The sequence below is a fragment of the Wyeomyia smithii genome, chromosome 2 (genome assembly GCF_029784165.1).
Source record: "Wyeomyia smithii strain HCP4-BCI-WySm-NY-G18 chromosome 2, ASM2978416v1, whole genome shotgun sequence".
Classification (NCBI taxonomy): Eukaryota; Metazoa; Arthropoda; class Insecta; order Diptera; family Culicidae; genus Wyeomyia; species Wyeomyia smithii.
The window spans coordinates 163,665,238-163,683,229 of record NC_073695.1 but is presented as its reverse complement, the minus strand read 5'-3'; the positions used below and the strand labels follow the sequence as shown (position 1 = coordinate 163,683,229).

The 17,992-nt window shown below is 36.4% G+C and overlaps 1 protein-coding gene across 12 annotated transcripts in view; it reads left to right on the top strand.

The window, feature by feature from the left end:
• LOC129722818 (dystrophin) overlaps positions 1-17,992 on the top strand; it is a 340,136-nt gene that overhangs the window by 254,025 nt on the left and 68,119 nt on the right. For all 12 annotated transcript variants that reach the window (XR_008727654.1, XR_008727655.1, XR_008727656.1 and 9 more), the window contains 3 exons: positions 5,113-5,285; positions 5,351-5,501; positions 5,811-5,934. Coding sequence is in view for 9 of the 12 variants with exons in the window: in XM_055676595.1 (XP_055532570.1) it covers positions 5,113-5,285; positions 5,351-5,501; positions 5,811-5,934 (448 nt within the window). In the remaining 3 variants the exon portion in view is untranslated. The remainder of the gene's footprint in view (positions 1-5,112; positions 5,286-5,350; positions 5,502-5,810; positions 5,935-17,992) is intronic.

Sequence of the window (17,992 nt, the reverse complement as noted above, 5' to 3'; positions counted from 1 at the left end):
CGAATCGTCCGAGAGAGAATACTTTCTCTTTCCCCTCGTAGTAATGTGCGGTTTCTTTTTTCGCCCTGTCATTTCAGGTGATACGAAAAAAGTTAAAAACTAATGTTAAATTCAAAAGTAGGCAGGCTTGATAAAGACTGATGTGAAATAACTTTCAAGTAGTCTTTAAAAGACGCATTGACAAAACACAAATTTTGAAGCTATAGGCAGTCAAAGACCAGTCCACAAGCAACCGGAAACACGTCTGGTCTGTAGGACAGTTCAGACGCACGCTTCTATATTCATTTCAACACATATAGTCATCTCATCGCTCTTATTTGTCCACTTTACCATCAAACTTTACTTCTCTATTTTTTACATGGGACTACGTCGTTGTTTTCTTTTTAAAAAACTTAATCGTAGTAACTGTTGATTGTTACGATTTTTTGCTGCAACTTGTAGATTATTTTGTTTGACTTATCTTCTGCTGTTTCCCTATTAGTGAGCCGGCTATGTAACGGCTTCGAAATTATTTTCAGAGTATAATTCATGTAACTAGTTTGATGTGATCAGAGTCAAATGAAACAAAATCATTCATTATGATAACAATACTTAGCTGGATTTCAAAGATTAGGTTGGATTTGATTTTAGAGGAATTAGAATTTGATAAATTAGAATTCAAATTTAGAAGCATTCTTGGTACTTATTCAGCCACAACGATACGTTTATGCCGTGTCAAATAAATGTTGTTTAAACAAACAAAACACTATAGGCACAATATCGCCAAGTGCAAACGAAATTCTTTCGAGTGTTGCTAGATATATTTCTACTAGCTGACCCGGCAAACTTCGTCCCGCCCTTTTTTGTGACGAATCGACCATAGGATATGATCGAAGTCAAAAGACAAACCGTTTGAAATGATTGGTTTTATCGAAATGATAACATCCTCGACTTTTGGCTTCTCTACATCACCTTTATCCTGAATATATTAATATTGGGTTGTATTCGGTCACTATCAGCTGTTTTTCTGGCATTAACCTGACACCGGAAATACCAATATTGGGTGGTATTTACTTATCCTGGTTGTTTTCCAGATACTGAAAGTGGCTGTCTTTAAATTTGAAATGGGTGAATATTTGGTTTCTATGCATCATCTCGATTACGGAAATATCCAAAAAAAGCAAAGCCTTGGTGCTACATTCCGTATCGGAACTCGACCTTCTGTTTATTATACACAGACTTCGCAGCAAACTGTTAAGTGTAAAGGACAATTTCGGGGCTAGCGCTACGATCCTACTGACACTAACAGTCTCTCTCGAGCCGAGACTCGAACCTACGACGACTGGCTTGTTAGGCCAGCATCGTACCTCGAGACCAGCTGGGAAAGTCTCGGAAATATCCATATTGAGTATTTTTCAATTTTTTCAGGCAATTTTTTGCCCCTTGCATCATTCTGGTTCCGGAGACGCTCATATTGGATGGTATTTGGTTATTTAAGGCTATTTTTTACAAACTGGAAGTCGCCATCTTGGAAATCAAAATGGCATTTGAAAACAATTTCTGGCCCTTGAGCGTCATTCTGATTGAAAAAACACCCATATTGGGTTTTATTCGGTCATTTTCATCTGTTTCCCTGGAACCGAAAGTCGACATCTTAGAGTTCAAAATGGTGTCTGTGGTCGGTTTTAGCTGCTGTGTATCAGTCTGGTTCCAGAGATACTCATTTTGGATGAAAATCAGCACTTTTTGGCTGTTTGCCAGTAACCGAAAGTCGTCATCAAGGCCTTCAAAATGGTATGTGAAATCAATTTCTGTCCTCTGGGCGTCATTCTGGTTCCGGAAACATTCATATTCAATGGTATTTGGTCATTTTCGGCTGTTTGTCAGACACCGGAAGTCGCCATCCTTGAATTCTAAATAGTGTCTGTGATCGATTTTTAGCTTCTGTGCATCATTCTGGTTCCTCATATTCAATGGAAATCGGCCATTTTCGGCTGTTTTCCAAAAACCGGAAGTTGCCATCTTACTATTCAAAATGTTGTCTGAGGTCGATTTGTGGTTCCTGTGTATCATTACGATTCCGGAAATACCAATATTGGGTTGGTCACTTTCCGCTGTTTTTCAGAAACCGAAGGCGCCATCTTGAATTTTAAAATGCCTTTGGAGACAATTTCTGGCCTCCGAGCGTCGTTCTGGCTAAAGAAACACCCATATTGGATATTATTTAGTCATTTTCGGCTGTTTTCTAGAAACTGGAAGTTGCCATCTTAGAGTGCAAAATGGTGTTTGTGGTCGATTTTAGCTCCTGTGTATCATTACGATTTAGGAAATACCCATACTGGGTTGTATTTGGTCATTTTCGGTTGTTTACCAGCAACCGGAAATCGCCATCTTAGAGTTCAAAATGGTGTCTGTGGTCGATTTTAGCTCCTGTGTATCAATCTAGATCCGGATATTATTATATTGGATGTAAATCGGCCATTTTCGGCTGTTTTCCAGGAACCGGAAGTTGCCATCTTACAATTCAAAATGTTGTCTTAGGTCGATTTCTGACATCTCTCAAAATAAAACAGTTATTTAACATATTTGTTAAAATGCATAGTTTTCCATCACATGTAAAAACGCCAATATCTCAGCCCCCCGGTAAGACATCAAGGATCTTTTTTTATGTAAATTTTCGTCTTGAATCCCGCTTTGCAGCAAAAATTTCAGTTCTTGATCACAAAAACTTTTTAAATGTGTTTTGAAGAGTTTTATCAGGAAATTATGAGAAAAATTCACTTTTTTGTAATGTTCACTGGGATCTGTAAGTCAAATAATTGAATGCGATGCTGAACCAAACCATGCAAAATATTCAAAAACAACCCCACAAAAATAAAAAAAATATATGGAAACATTTGGGAATCGAACAGAATTGAAAAAAGTGCAAAAGAGTGGGTTTGTAGCTGAAAAAAGTCATTTTTTCATAAATCACGTTTGGGCAACCTGAAAACAATTGTTTAGAAAGTCGAAATGTTCTACAAAAATGCTATAAATAACATTATCTTTCAATTTAGGGCTGAGCACCTTGACTTTTTCAACATCGATTTTTTTTGAGAAAGCCTACTGTACAGTAAACCTGGGAGAGTATAATTAGTTCCTTTATTAAAAGTAAAGTTCGCATATGTGTTTGCTACAGTGAGTAATATATTTGTCGAAAAATATCAGTTGTTTTAATAGGAGACTTCGAAATAGGAGAAATTCAAGATACTTTTTCACAATTATCTATTTAATTCTATCATGGCCAAAACCGGTGCTTCTACCCTACGGGTTTCTTTGATTATATTTTTCGAACCCGGAAACAGTGTTAAACCGTAATTATGGATGGGTCTGCTCTCCGATCTAGTGGCAGTCAGAGTCATTAATTACGTCACGCATGTTTTAATCAATATTGAATCCCACCCCGCACCCACTCAGGGTAGTGAAAGTGGTGTTGGTGGTGGCAAAAAGCTCTTCGTCTAAAGAGTACTAAATAAAATATGAAGTAAAAAAAATATTTATGAAGCCTCTATATGCGTTACGTACTGTATATTGTGTAGTCTACATTTGCTTGACGAAATAAATAAATAAGATAAGTCTAAGTCATTTTCAATATAAAATCGTCATGCGATAGTGACGCCCTTCAGCTGTCAAAATAATGCAAAAGTATTCGTGGATTTTCATATGACTCACAAAGTGCTCGAAAATAAAAAAAAAAGATTTTCAATTGAAAGCGAAGGTTAAGAGCGTCATTATCGCTTGGATAATGTTTATTAAAAATTAATTCAAAATTACTTTGTCGGGCCATAATCCTAAGTTCAATCCTAGTCGATGCCAAGAGAATTTTGAAGGAATGTGAACCGTCGAAAGATAGCAAAGCAAAGTATGGTACCGTAAAACGGGGTATCATTGATCAGTTTTACCCTTCTCATGAATAGTTGAAATAAAACTGCTCCGTGATTACTTTTGCTAAATTTAAGTATTACATTTTAGTCTTGTGTCATTCTAGGTCTGAACAATATTGTATTGGTTGAAATTTTTTATTGTTTTGATGACCAAATTTAGAAATTAATTTGACCGTTGTATTTCTTACTCTCAATAAGTGCCAAAAAAACACTTTATACTAAGTCGAATATTAAACATTTCGTATTCATTGACATGTTTTCCGAATCCGTTATTTATTTTCTCAATCACCAAACGTTAATTTAATTTATATTTGTTGAGAAAGTTAGTTTTATGCTCTAGCCAAGACAACATCCTGGCCTACGTAGGGTAGAACTGGCCTATTGATACTTCCGTTGTTGGAAAGGCCTTGCATATATGATTAACATACGTTTTCTGAGCACAAACATTTTACAACGATTGCTGATTTACAAAATACTTCTGACAACTTTCGCGACCAACGTTTATGTTTTCTATCATCGAAAGTTAAAGTTACATATGGCATAAAAAAGCCTCGCAGTACATACCGCGGCTAGGTGCAAGGACAGGACTATCCTCCGCAGTAAGAGCAGTCAAGGAGAACGTGATGTCAATCCGGGAAGCGTCTCTAAACATGTTATCAAAGCAATATCTAACATTTTCAGTTCAAAAAGGTTTCAAAACTATTCGAAATTGAAACTGATCAAAGGTTTACTCCAAATAAGGAAAATTGAAACAAGGACGAAAAAAAAATATATTCAATGTTCATGATTTTCGAAGGGCTTTAAAAAGTAACTTCTCAAATTCTAAGGATGCCAGTAATGCTTTTAAAAATATGAAACCTGTAATTTTAGTTCTAAAATATATAAATACTCACGAAAAAGTGAAAAAAATGATCAATGTTACCCCGTTTTACGGTGATACATTTTGTACCTCGAGACCGCTGGGAGGGTTTCCAACAAAAGATAAGTATGATTAAAAAACGTTCATGGTCCTTGAGAGAATTCAAGTTAATGCCATTACGCAGAGCATGTAAAGGCAATTTGACATTTTGAAAATAAATGATAAATTAGTTCCAAATTTTAAACTCTTCTTTTCTATAGAGATAACCTTAACCTTATATGCATCATGTTTAGTTTAATTTTTGATGCCTGTTTAACATGCAAATTAAAGAAAAAAATACTCTTGTTCCAGGACCTTCAATCTGAAATCGAGTCTCATCGTGTTGTTTATGATCGGTTGGATAATACTGGTCGGAAATTACTGGGATCGCTTACATCACAAGAAGATGCTGTTATGCTGCAACGACGACTGGATGAAATGAACCAAAGATGGAATCATTTAAAATCAAAAAGTATTGCAATAAGGTATAACGTCAACATTGGTGCAAAAATGTAGACTAAGATCTAAGATAAGATTTAATATTTTATAGGAATCGTTTAGAATCTAACTCCGAGCACTGGAATACCCTTTTGCTATCGTTGAGAGAACTTACGGAATGGGTAATTCGGAAGGATACAGAATTAACCTCTTTGGGGCTCGGGCCGATGAAAGGAGACGCAGGCAGTTTGCAGAAACAAATGGTAAATGAAGTAATACAATAATAAATAGTATAGATGGAAATGGCAGAAATATTTGGAAGGTTAGCAAATAGTGAGGGTTGTATTTTACTCTTTCCTTTTACGTCTCGTTTTCTCAGGATATTATCAAATCAATTTCTATATTTCCTTCTACTGTTAACTTCATCTATTGGTAATACAGTATCAAATTTGAATCGAACAATGTTATTTTTATCGATAAGTTATAAAAAAAGCATATGAGGTTCATTCTAAACTAAATGGAGGTGATAATTATTTCGACAAATCATTCATTTGATTTTTCCGTGTTCACAGGACGATCATCGTGCTTTCCGTCGGCAGTTAGAAGATAAACGACCCCTAATAGAAAATAATCTTCTTAGTGGCCGCCAATATATTGCCAATGAGCCTCCTCTATCAGATACCAGTGATTCAGAAGGTAGGTGTTATCAATTACAGTTTATCGCCACTGCGTTTAACCCTGAGATAATTACTGCAATTCCTGTTTAATTTTGAAAACCTACAGTCCCTGAAGTTCTACACACTAAAAGTACACACTTAAAATTTATTGCCGGGTCTCGGTAATTTTGTCTGAGAAGAAAAAAATAATGACAGCTGTCTCATTTTTTCGTAAATCTCGCTTTACCTAACTGAAATTTCAGAATAAAATATACGTAATCTCGGTAGTGATAGCTCGGTAATATTTTATGCCGAAATTTCAGTTAGGTTGAACCGAGATTTACGAAAAAATGTGAAAAAATACCGCGACCCGGCAATAAATTTTAAGTGTGTAGGATAGGAAAAATTTTGATGAAATTTGAAATGCTATAGCTTTGCCAAATGTTATTCGATTTTAATAATTCGAACAGCATTAAATGGAAACCTTTTAAAATTTCATTTTCTAATTACAAATGTGGCTTAGGTCACCGGATACAGGAAATATTCCTGAGCTCCGGTAGGTATGTCAAACCTGCTAAATTTTGGATGGATTTGGTAATGGGTTACCTGAATACAATGCTTATTTGCATCAATGGCATGTCTATGCCAAAACCATTTCTGAAGCGAATGGTTCATCAAGATCCGGAATCGGCCAAGAGCTCATCGAGAAATGGCTATTTTCCATCTGGAAGTTCCCAAATGAACCTATAGTAGGGGACATTCACATTTTCAACAATCTGGATGCCCCGCAGGAACCCGTTGTGGGAGAATTAGCATTTCTACTACAAAATATAGCCTGCGGCACCTTTATCTTCAAGATTTTTCATCCAAGAAAAATATATTTTTCGTCATGTAAATTTATTTGTCACTTTTGTCATCTTGCCCTTAAGTTCGTTTTTAACAAGAGTAATAATCTAAATTTTCAGTAAATCTATCAAGTCTAACCCAAGTTCTTGCAGTTTTGGTGATTTTGACGACATTTTTCGAAAAAAAATCTTCAAGGAACCTTTTACCCCAAACGGTGAATCCTCTGGTAAAGTATGTAGTTTTGGTAAGATAGAGTGATTTTAGTGATTTTGGCGGTTTTTTGTAAGAAAACCTTCTACGGCCGTTTTACCCCATTTGGCACACTTGTCTTATACATGAAATTGAAGCTCTTGAGTTGCTCAACAAAACGCTATATTAAGATATTTTTTCTACCAGGATGACCCTGAAAATTGACAATTTTTAATAGAATAATGCATTTTTTTCATCATGTTACCTTTTTGCCATATATTGTGACTATGCGTTTTAAAGTACTCTTAGTGTAGAATAATACCACAAGTTTTAAAAAAAATCCATGAAGTCTAGCTGGAGTTATTGCACTTTTTAGTGTTTGGACGTTTTTGGACATATCATTTTCTCAATGAAAAAATTGGAATTTTGCAAAACTTCCTACCTTTAATAGACAAACAAACGCTGAAAATTCCAGAACATCAAAACAACATACGGTTGCGCCTCTCGCTAACTGGCTCTTAAGAGCTTTGTATCTATTTTAACATACACCATTCAACTATGCAATTTATTGAGAAGTATCCGAGAAACATAAATATTTTTATGAAGTACCAAAAACATATTTTGGGCCACAAGTCTATATTTTGGCCCACCTTTATATTTAGAACCGTGTGTGGAAATATTTCGGACTAATCATATTTTAGATCATCATGGACCTTTTGACCTAGAAACAGTGGATTTTAGGAGAACATCCTTCTGCCGTAGAGTTTTCTCAATTTTGGGCATCTGAAAATAAAAATATCGGGCTAATAACGAATGTGCAGGCATTTGAAGCGAGTTTCATATCGGTAAATGTTATAAATTAAATAAAAATACCTATAAAGTGCTACAAGTTACTTCTCTGCCCAGCGCTCAACGACCGAATAGTAACAGAGTAGTAAAAGCTTGGTTAGGCGGCCAAACCAAGCCAAAATATGTTCGCTTTGGCCATGCCTTAAACTGCTATTCTATCTTTTTCCCATTTGTTAGAGCATAGCAACTGTTTCTATGATATTTTATTGATGTTATTACAACAATTAATTGTTTCAATAGCATACATATTTGTTATAATAGCTTTCAGAAGTTGAGTTGGATATTACCAGTGGTAATCTACGACTTCCTCTTAACTTTGTGTCGGCTCAGGCATGATTTTAAATATGTATGACCTAATTCCAAAACATTGCTACCTTGAGTCAGTATTTTGCCGAAAATTTAAGTGTTGTATGATTCATAGGTATGTTATTTGAATGGTGTATACAAAGTTTTCTAATATTTAAAAATTTTCGCGGGTGAGCCAAAATATTTAGGTGGGCCAAATTCCCCGTTACCCTATTTATGCGAAGACTCAAATGAAACTCTAACTATAGTATTCAAAGTTAACAATAATTCACATTCATCACTTTAAATCAACTTGTACATAACTGATAAAGCGCAGGAGGAGGATCATGAAACAGAGAAGAACCAAAATCAAATTTGGTTATATGCTCTCATTGCTCATTCGTGTTTGTGTCTGCATCATGTTAAATTCCTTACGAGAAAACTTATCTGAAAAACAACACTATGCATCATCATGTGGCAATAGCATTATTTAAAAGCTTCACGAAACATACAGTTGGAACCAGGCTGTAGAGTAGTGTTCTGCAATTATTAGTGTTATTAGTTGAATGACGAGAATACTATTGGAAATATCTTTTCTTGTATAGTGCCACTGCGACCAATACTTTTTGATGTTTTGTGGCATTGTCCGAATGTTTTTGCAATCCGCACTTTTTTCTTTTTACAGTGTCACCAACTTGTGAAGTAACCTGTAGACTTCCTGCACCCTTATCTTCTTTATTGGCCTTATCATCTCCTTAAGTTAATTATTGGGTCGTATAGCGTGCTGTAAAAGAAATTATCGAAGTTTAAGAACAGAAACATCGAATGACCAAGATCTTACTAAGATTCGAACCCATGACCACCCTCTTGTTGATACGGATTCTGTATCTTTAGGGTTACGAAGCTCCCAACAACAAAATTGGATTAGTAGTTTTGAAATAACAGTTATTGATAAGGCGTCATACACAAACTACGTAACGCTAAAAATCCAGCTCTCTGACCCCCTCCTCCCTATATAACAATAAGTGAAGTTCGATATAACCCCGCTCCCCATTAAAATTACGTTACTGAACAACCCGACCCCCTCCATTTTTTTATTTCGAGTAAACATTACAGTTATGTAACAATAAGTAACGCAAATTCAACCCCCCTCCCCCTTCATGCGTTACGTAATTTGTGTACGACGCCAAGTTTAATTTTTGAATAGTTTTTTTTTTAATTCAAGATTCATCCATGATGATGTTATAGAAAAGCGATCGATGAGCTCTGTATTGAACAGTTTTTCAGATGAACAAGCTCCTATTTTTCTAATTTGTTTAATTGTCATTTTTAATTTGACTGGAACTTTGCATAGATGTTTCTATAGGCGAAAGATGGCATTTTGTGTTATAGGCTTTTTTTAATCACGACTCATTTCTGAAAAGCTATTTAAAAATCCTATGTAAAAAAAAGCATTGATTATCACAAATAATTTTAAAGTCAAAACGGTTTGTTCGATCGATATGACGTCTACGGCATAGTTTCCGTAGTCTCTCCGAAAAAAAAATATATACTCTGTTTTTTAAATAAAAACCAGAATCAATCCACCTACCGGTGCAGAAACCTTTGTTATACTCACTATTACCATATATTTATTACACCATTAGGGCACAAATCGTATACCAACATAAAAAGACCCATTTCAGTAAAGAATGAAAAGAATTTAAAAGATTGTTTCCCAGAGGTTGAACCAAATACGATCATTGAATCAAAGCTTGACGTGGTTTTCACAAATATAGTACAGGTCGGACTCGATTATCCGGAGTATCGGAAAAAATTTCACTCCGGATAATCGAGTTCTCCGGATAATCGAGTCACAAAGAAAAACATTCAATTTTGCAATTGCCTTCTTTTGTTATTTTACTTGTATGATGCAGGGGCGTAGCCAGAAATTATGTTCATGGGAAAAAGAGCTGAAGTTTTGAGGAACTGAAAAAAAAACTAATTAGCCATTGATTGATTTCACTTTTCTCGGACATATCCCAAACATGCTGAAAGGGACAGAAATGCTAACACATATCCCAAAAAGGGATAGAAAAGGTTATATTTTAGAATGAAAATAAAAAAAAACAAAATTCCGGATAATCGAGTCCTACCTGTAAATGTTATCACTGGAGTATATAAGTCTTATTTTTTCGATCACAACCCAACTTTTTAAATGCTAGTTAGATGCAACTTAAATTTTTTTGAAAAATTCGAACGTGAGGAAGATTTCATACTAGAACAGCAAATATGCATGTTAATTCAATGCAGTTCTAATTTTTAAATTCCCCATAATCCAGGCTTGAATACCACAATGATTTGGTTTTCAGAAATCGCAGGATCTAGAATTATGAATTGCAGCAAACTTCTACAATCCTGCTCTCAAGAAATTATAGTTCAGTATTATACAGAAATGCATTGAATACTTTGTTATTAGGGGAGAACCGTACAAAATGCACCAATAGGCCCATGCTATTAATTCCCTAAAATACTTGCACATGTTGCTTTCAATAATGAATTTATCCATTTTTCTCAGATAAACACAGCTTTCCTACAGTTGGCAGCAAAGGTAAATTTTATTAAAAATAACATTGAAATCGAGTTTTTTTTTAAAAAAAAAGCTTCGTCATAAACATGCATTATATAGATCTTCCAACACGTCGCTTAGAAAAGATCGTCAATGTCGCTTAGAAAAGATTAGAAGCGCTGCAAACTCCGTAAATGCTTAACTGGTACGTTTTGTACAGTACTCCCCTAAATAAACGTTGCTTGACGTAACTGAGGCTAAAATTAGAAATCAATACACTGGATTCTCTTTTTACGCGGTTGATGCGTGCGTGCAAATAAAGAATCGCGTAATTTTAAAAAAATCGCGTAATTTGGAGCAAATCGCGTAAAAAAAGATCGCGTCGTTATGTCGCTATGTCTTCTCTTTTGATGGCGAACAGAGTAGTTGATGTTATTTTGTGGTGATATATAATTGTTAATTTACGTGTGAAATAGTGAAGTGATTCACGGTAGATATATTCTAACGTGTGTCGGTAGTGAATCTACAAAAGGCTAAGTACAAGAGCAGTTGCTTTAAGCAGCAAGTTCGCGTTAAAGTTTGTTAAAATAAAATCCCCCCCGACGCTTTCAAAGCAGCGGTGGTGGCGATCATTTTTTTTGCCTCTGTCTCTTGTTTCTCTGCATGTCTATTGGTATAGCGTCCCGTGTTAACGTGTGTTGTGTGCGATGATTTGCTCTGGCTGTGGTACGGCAATTGTCCTATCGGATTTGCCGTTGAAATGTGTGGGCTTCAACTGTGCTCGTTTGTTTCACTACAAGTGTACTGGACTCACCAAGGCAACGGCAAAGATAGTTACAGATGATGATAATCTTTGCTTCAAGTGTGACGAATGTTTATCAAACCAGTGTTGTGGTGGGCAACATTTGATACCGGACATCAACCGTATTGAAGAAGAGATGAAGAAATTATCTTCTCTCTCTGATTCGGTCATTGAAATGCGGAATCAAATATCGGCCCAGATAAACAGCGCGTTGAATTTCGGTATGGAACAGTTGAGATTAAATGTAAATGAATCTCTTGAAAAATTATTTTGTGAGAAATTTGATGAATTGAACAATTCGGTTTTGGAATTAAATACGCGTCAAAATAAAGCTGCAATTAATGATGCCCGCGCGCGGAATGGGACGGTTCCTTCTGAATCGGACCAAATCGGCAAGAAGCGTAGAATTGATGACGATATAGTGATGATGTTTTTGATGACGGCGTGACTTTTGCGCAAGTCGTGAAGGGTCGCCGTAAAAGTATTAAAACGAGTATTAGTAATAATAATAATATACATGATGGTTTTAAGCCCGTTAAACATAAGACTCGTCCGGTCATTGTGATCAAACCGAACGAGTCCAAACAAGCTTGCGAGGAAACTCGAAAGTTTTTGAAAACAAAATTAGATCCAAAAACACACAAAGTGAGTAATTTTAGGAACGGTAAAGATGGTTCCATTATTGTTGAATGCGCTGTTGGCGAAAATATTGATAAGTTGAAAAATGGCATTGAAAGCAATCTGGGTGAAAACTACAGTGCTGTTGTTCCCACGTCGGTGCCGAGATTGAAAATAGTGGGCATGAGCGAGAATCTTTCTCCTGATGTTTTCATTGACTTTTTAAAGAGTCAAAATGAAGGTATCAAAATTAATGATTTAAAAGTAATAAACTCGTATGAAAATCCACGCTTTCGGTATAACAAGTATAGCGCGGTAATAGAGGTTGATTTGGAAACGTATAACAGCTTGTTATCTGCTAAGCAAGTAAATGTAGTATTTGATCGGTGCTTAGTATTTCCCGCGGTAAATGTTTTGAGATGCTTCAAATGTGGAGAATTTGGGCACAAGAGCATGGATTGCAAAAATTGTGATACGTGTTCCAGGTGTAGCCTAAAACACAAAACATCTGAATGCACGTCTACTGTTTTGAAATGCGTTAATTGTTTAAAGACGAATAAAGAGCGTAACATGAATTTGGACGTCAACCATGCCGCATTTAGTTCAGAATGCTTGATATATAAAAGATTATTCAATCAAAAGAAAAGCAGCTTGTGTTTCAATAAATAGCAAACAAGTTCCAAGAAGAATGTGAACAAGTTTGAATTTTTGTATTTGAATATTGCGGGGTTGACAACAAACTACGTTGCATTACGTCAGATTGTTGAAGATAAACGTCCACTTTTAGTGTTCTTATCAGAGACTCATATTGTCGAAATTGAAGCATATGATCAATATAGTATTCCTGGATATAATGTGGCTGCTTGTTTATCACATTCTAGACAAACTGGCGGTGTTGCTATTTATGTCAGAGAATCAGTTCAATTCGAGCTTTGCCGAAACGAAGCGAAGGATGGCAATTGGTTCTTGGGCATAACAGTGGTACGTGGTATGAAGGTGGGTAATTTTTGTGTTTTGTATCATTCTCCCAATGCTAGTGATCACCGTTTCCTTGAAATATTGGAAAATTGGCTTGATGATTTTCTCGATTATAGTAAACTGAATATATTTACTGGCGATTTTAATATCAACTGGCGAGATAATACAAATTCGAAACATTCGAAGCGTTTAGTAGAATCTTTCAATTTAAAACAAAGCGAAAAAGCGAAACAAAGAAAATATTCGAAACAGGCTGTTTCGAATCTTGTTGAAAGAAGCTTGGATTTTCCAATCGCGTCCGGTAATTTAGATGATTCTGCAGCTGTTCTTACGAGTATTTTGAAAACGTGTACGAATCAATTAGTTGAACATAAATTTGTAACCTTAAAGAACGCGAACAGCTGGTACAATTTGGATCATTTGCGTCTTAAGCGCAAGAGGAATAAATTGTACAAAAAGTTTTGTAGATCAAATAGTCAGAGTCATTGGAATGAGTACACAATCGCGCGTAATAAATATTCACAAGCGTTAAAAAAGACGCGTTGTGAATATATCCAGAGAAAGATTACTCAGCATCAACACAACAGCAAAGAGTTATGGAAAATTTTGAAATCTTTATTAAAACCTAGTAATTGTAAACCGCGGTCCATAACTTTCGATGGCACATTAGAACAAACAGAACAAATAATTGCTAGTAAGTTTAATGATTATTTCATCAATAGTGTTTCATTGATCAATCAATCAATTGAACTGGTCGATGAACCGGATGAAATAAAACAGCCGACTAACGTTAATAGTAGATTTGATGGTTTTCACCCAATCACAATGGATGACCTTAAAAATATTTGTTTTTCATTAGGTAAAACGGCTGGCGTAGACAATGTAAATGCTAGGGTTATTCAAGATTGCTTTAATGTTATTGGTCACACTCTGCTGAACCTTATTAATGAATCATTGCTAACTGGGCACGTGCCTAAAGTGTGGAAAGAATCGTTGGTTGTTCCGATTCAAAAGGTTGCTGGAACGATTAAAGCCGAACAGTTTCGTCCCATCAATATGTTACACACGTTAGAAAAGATATTGGAACTTGTTGTTAAAGGTCAGCTGTTAGAATATTTAAATAGTAACTCGTTATTAATTCCGGAACAATCTGGCTACCGGGAAGGCCATTCGTGTGAAACCGCGTTGAATTTAGTTCTTGCAAAATGGAAAGATAACTTAGAAAATAGAGACACAATAGTTGCTGTATTTTTGGATCTGAAACGCGCTTTTGAAACAATTTCTAGGCCCTTATTGTTGAACACAATCAAGCGCTTTGGAATTTCGAGTACTGCATTCAGATGGTTTGAAAGCTATTTGTCTGACAGAACTCAACGGACTGTTTTTAATGATTCTGTATCTGGTCCCGTGGAGAATGATCTTGGAGTTCCACAGGGAAGTGTATTAGGGCCCCTTTTATTTATTATGTATATAAATGACATGCGGCGAGTTTTACGTTTCTGTGACATAAATCTTTTTGCCGATGACACCGTGTTGTTCATTGCAGCTAAAAATTTAGAAGAAGCTGTTCCACACTTGAATGAAGATTTACGTTCTCTAAGCAGATGGCTGAAGTATAAGCAATTGAAATTGAATATTGATAAAACTAAATTTATGATTTTCTCGCGCACCGTGGTAAATGACGATGTCTCTGTTATAATAGATGATGAGACAATTGGTCGCGTTCGGGAGATTAAATATCTTGGCGTGATGATTGATGACAACCTAAAGTTCAACGCTCACATTGACGATGTTATCAAGAAAATTTCCAAGAAGTATGGAATATTATGCCGTTTGAAAAACGAATTAACAATTAGTAGTAAAATACAGCTATACAAGTCAATCATCTCGCCCCATTTGGATTTTTGCCCTACCTTTTTGTATTTGGCCAATAACACACAATTATTGAGGTTACAGCGTTTGCAGAATAGAATAATGCGTTTGATTTTAAATTGTGATAGATTAACTTCCTCTGCTTTTATGTTGGACGCTTTGCAATGGTTATCCGTGAAGCAACGAATTGTTTATTTGTCTACGGTGTTCATTTTCAAAATAATTAATGGTTTGCTACCTCAATATTTGTGTGATCGAATTGAAAGAGGAAGTGATTTTCATAGATATAACACTAGAAACGCGGATGAAATAAGAACACCTTTCTTTTTAACCAGAGCTTCACAGAATTCATTATTTTATAAAAGTATATTTTTTTTTCAATTCGATGCCAAGACATGTTAAACGTGCACCAACACTTGCGGAGTTCAAGAGACAATGTATTTCACACGTGAAAGTTTCTGTTGTACAGAACGAAATTTAAAAGCTTTTAACAATGACGAGAGTTTATATGACGAAGTTTAATCAACGGATTTATTTTGGATGAACTATTTATTTTTGAAACCTATTTATTTATTAATTGTTTAATTGAAGCCTGTAACTGACGAAGTTTTATACGAACGGATATGATTTTTGTTTTTAAATAGTTTATTTGACACGGCACGATACAATTTATGTTTAACTGAGCCAAGTACATTTTTTTTTAAATTCTAAATTAGCAGGGAAAAGAGGGAGGCCTTTTCTTTATTCTCGCGGCCGACTACGAGCTAGTGGGGATTTAAGGTGAGAGGAGGGGAGTTACAATTTTGATTTTAACTATATTGAGTTATACGATTTCTATTGTTGTTCTATTGTTTCTATTGTTGATGTTCTATTTGAGCAGTTTGGACTGAGGTGTCTGCGTGAACATGAAGATGCCGAGTCTTCGTTTGGGTGTCTCCAGCTTAGTGTATCATCTTCTTTCAGCGTGTAGCGGGAATGGTAATCTAACAAATAGATAGAAGAGTTTCATATTTTAATACCAGCGTGTTTTATGAACACGTATAGCTGTGTCATGTACTGGAGATCACCGCTTCCCAGAATGTCTCTAACGGGTACGTTCGGTTGTTTTCCTCGGGCCCGAAGGGAATCTATAAGCTCAGACCTAACACCACAGTATTCGGTACACGACCAAACAACATGCTCGATGTCATGGTAGCCATCGTCACAAACGCAGTGATTACTGTCTACAAGCCCTATACGAAAGAGATGCGTGTTTAACGTATAGTGATTGGACATAAGTCTGGACATCACGCGAATGAAGTCCCGACCTACATCCAACCCCTTGAACCATGCTTTCGTCGATACCTTAGGAAAAATGGAATGTAGCCACCGTCCCAGTTCATCTGAGTTCCATGATGATTGCCAACTGTTGAGTGTTCTCTGACGCAAAATGCTATAAAATTCATCATAAGCAATTGGTCTTTCATAAATATCGCCGTCAATAGCACCCACCTTAGCTAAAGAGTCAGCCTTTTCGTTACCCGGAATCGAGCAATGAGAAGGGACCCACGCTAAGGTAACCCGGTAATTTTTATCTGTTAAAGCACTTAAAAACCGCCGTATTTTCCCCAGGAAATACGGGGTGTGCTTCACAGGCTTCATTGATCGCAGAGCCTCAATGGCACTGAGACTATCTGTGAAGATGAAGTAGTGGTCTATGGGTAGGGTTTCGATGATTCTAAGAGAGTACTGAATAGCAGCAAGTTCTGCGACGTACACGGAAGCAGGAGCATCGAGTTTGTAGGAGGCGGTAAAATTTTCGTGGAAAACACCGAAGCCAGTGGACTCATCTAGATGAGATCCGTCAGTGTAAAACCTTTTATCATAGCTAACATGTTTAAACTTATTGGAAAAAATCTTAGGGATCTCTTGGGGTCGCAATTGATCCGGGATACCAGAAATGTCTTGTTTCATGGTGGTGTCGAAGAATATAGCATTATTAGAAGTAGCTAAAAGTGCGACATTGGAGGAATCGTATGAAGAAGGATTAATATCTTGAGCCATATAGTCAAAATATAAAGTCATAAATCTGGATTGAGATTGAAGGTCGACCAACCTCTCGAAATTTTCAATTACTAATGGGTTCATAACTGTGCATCGAATTAGCAACCGGTAAGAGAGATTCCAAAAACGATGTTTCAACGGAAAAATACCCGCTAGCACTTCAAGACTCATCGTATGGGTCGACTGCATGCAACCCAAGGCAATACGCAAACAACGATATTGTATTCTCTCTAATTTTATAATGTGCGTGTTCGCGGCGGAGCGAAAGCAGAAACAGCCGTACTCAAGAACTGACAATATCGTTGTTTGGTATAACCTTAGCAGGTCTCCTGGGTGAGCACCCCACCAAGTTCCGGTAATCGTACGAAGAAAATTAATCCTCTGTTGGCATTTTTGTGTCAGATACCTAATATGACAAGCCCAGGTGCATTTGGAGTCGAACCAGACCCCGAGATATTTAGCGACTAAAACCTGAGAGATCGTTTTACCCGTTAGTAGGAGCTGCAGCTGAGCTGGGTTATGCTTCCTAGAAAAAACGACCAGCTCAGTTTTCTCCGGAGAGAATTCGATACCCAGCTTAAGAGCCCATTCAGACAAATTGTCTAAGGTATCTTGCAATGGTCCTTGCAGATCGCTAGCCTTGCCACCAGTAATGGATACAACGCTATCGTCTGCAAGTTGCCTTAGCGTGCATGAATTTGCAAGACATTCATCGATGTCATTGACGTAAAAATTATATAAGAGAGGACTTAAACATGAGCCCTGGGGGAGGCCCATGTAACTAATTCGGGAAGTTGTCGAATCGCCATATGAGAAATACATATGCTTTTCTGACAACAAATTGAGCAAAAAGTTATTCAAATTTGGTGAAAGTCCCTGCGAATGAAGTTTCGCGCTTAAAACTTCTACAGAGACAGAGTCAAAAGCCCCCTTAATATCCATGAACGCAGAAGCCATTTGCTCTTTTCGAGCAAAGGCTAGTTGAATTTCAGTAGAAAGCAACGCTAGGCAATCGTTCGTCCTTTTGCCCCGGCGAAAGCCAAATTGAGTATCTGAAAGTAACCCGTT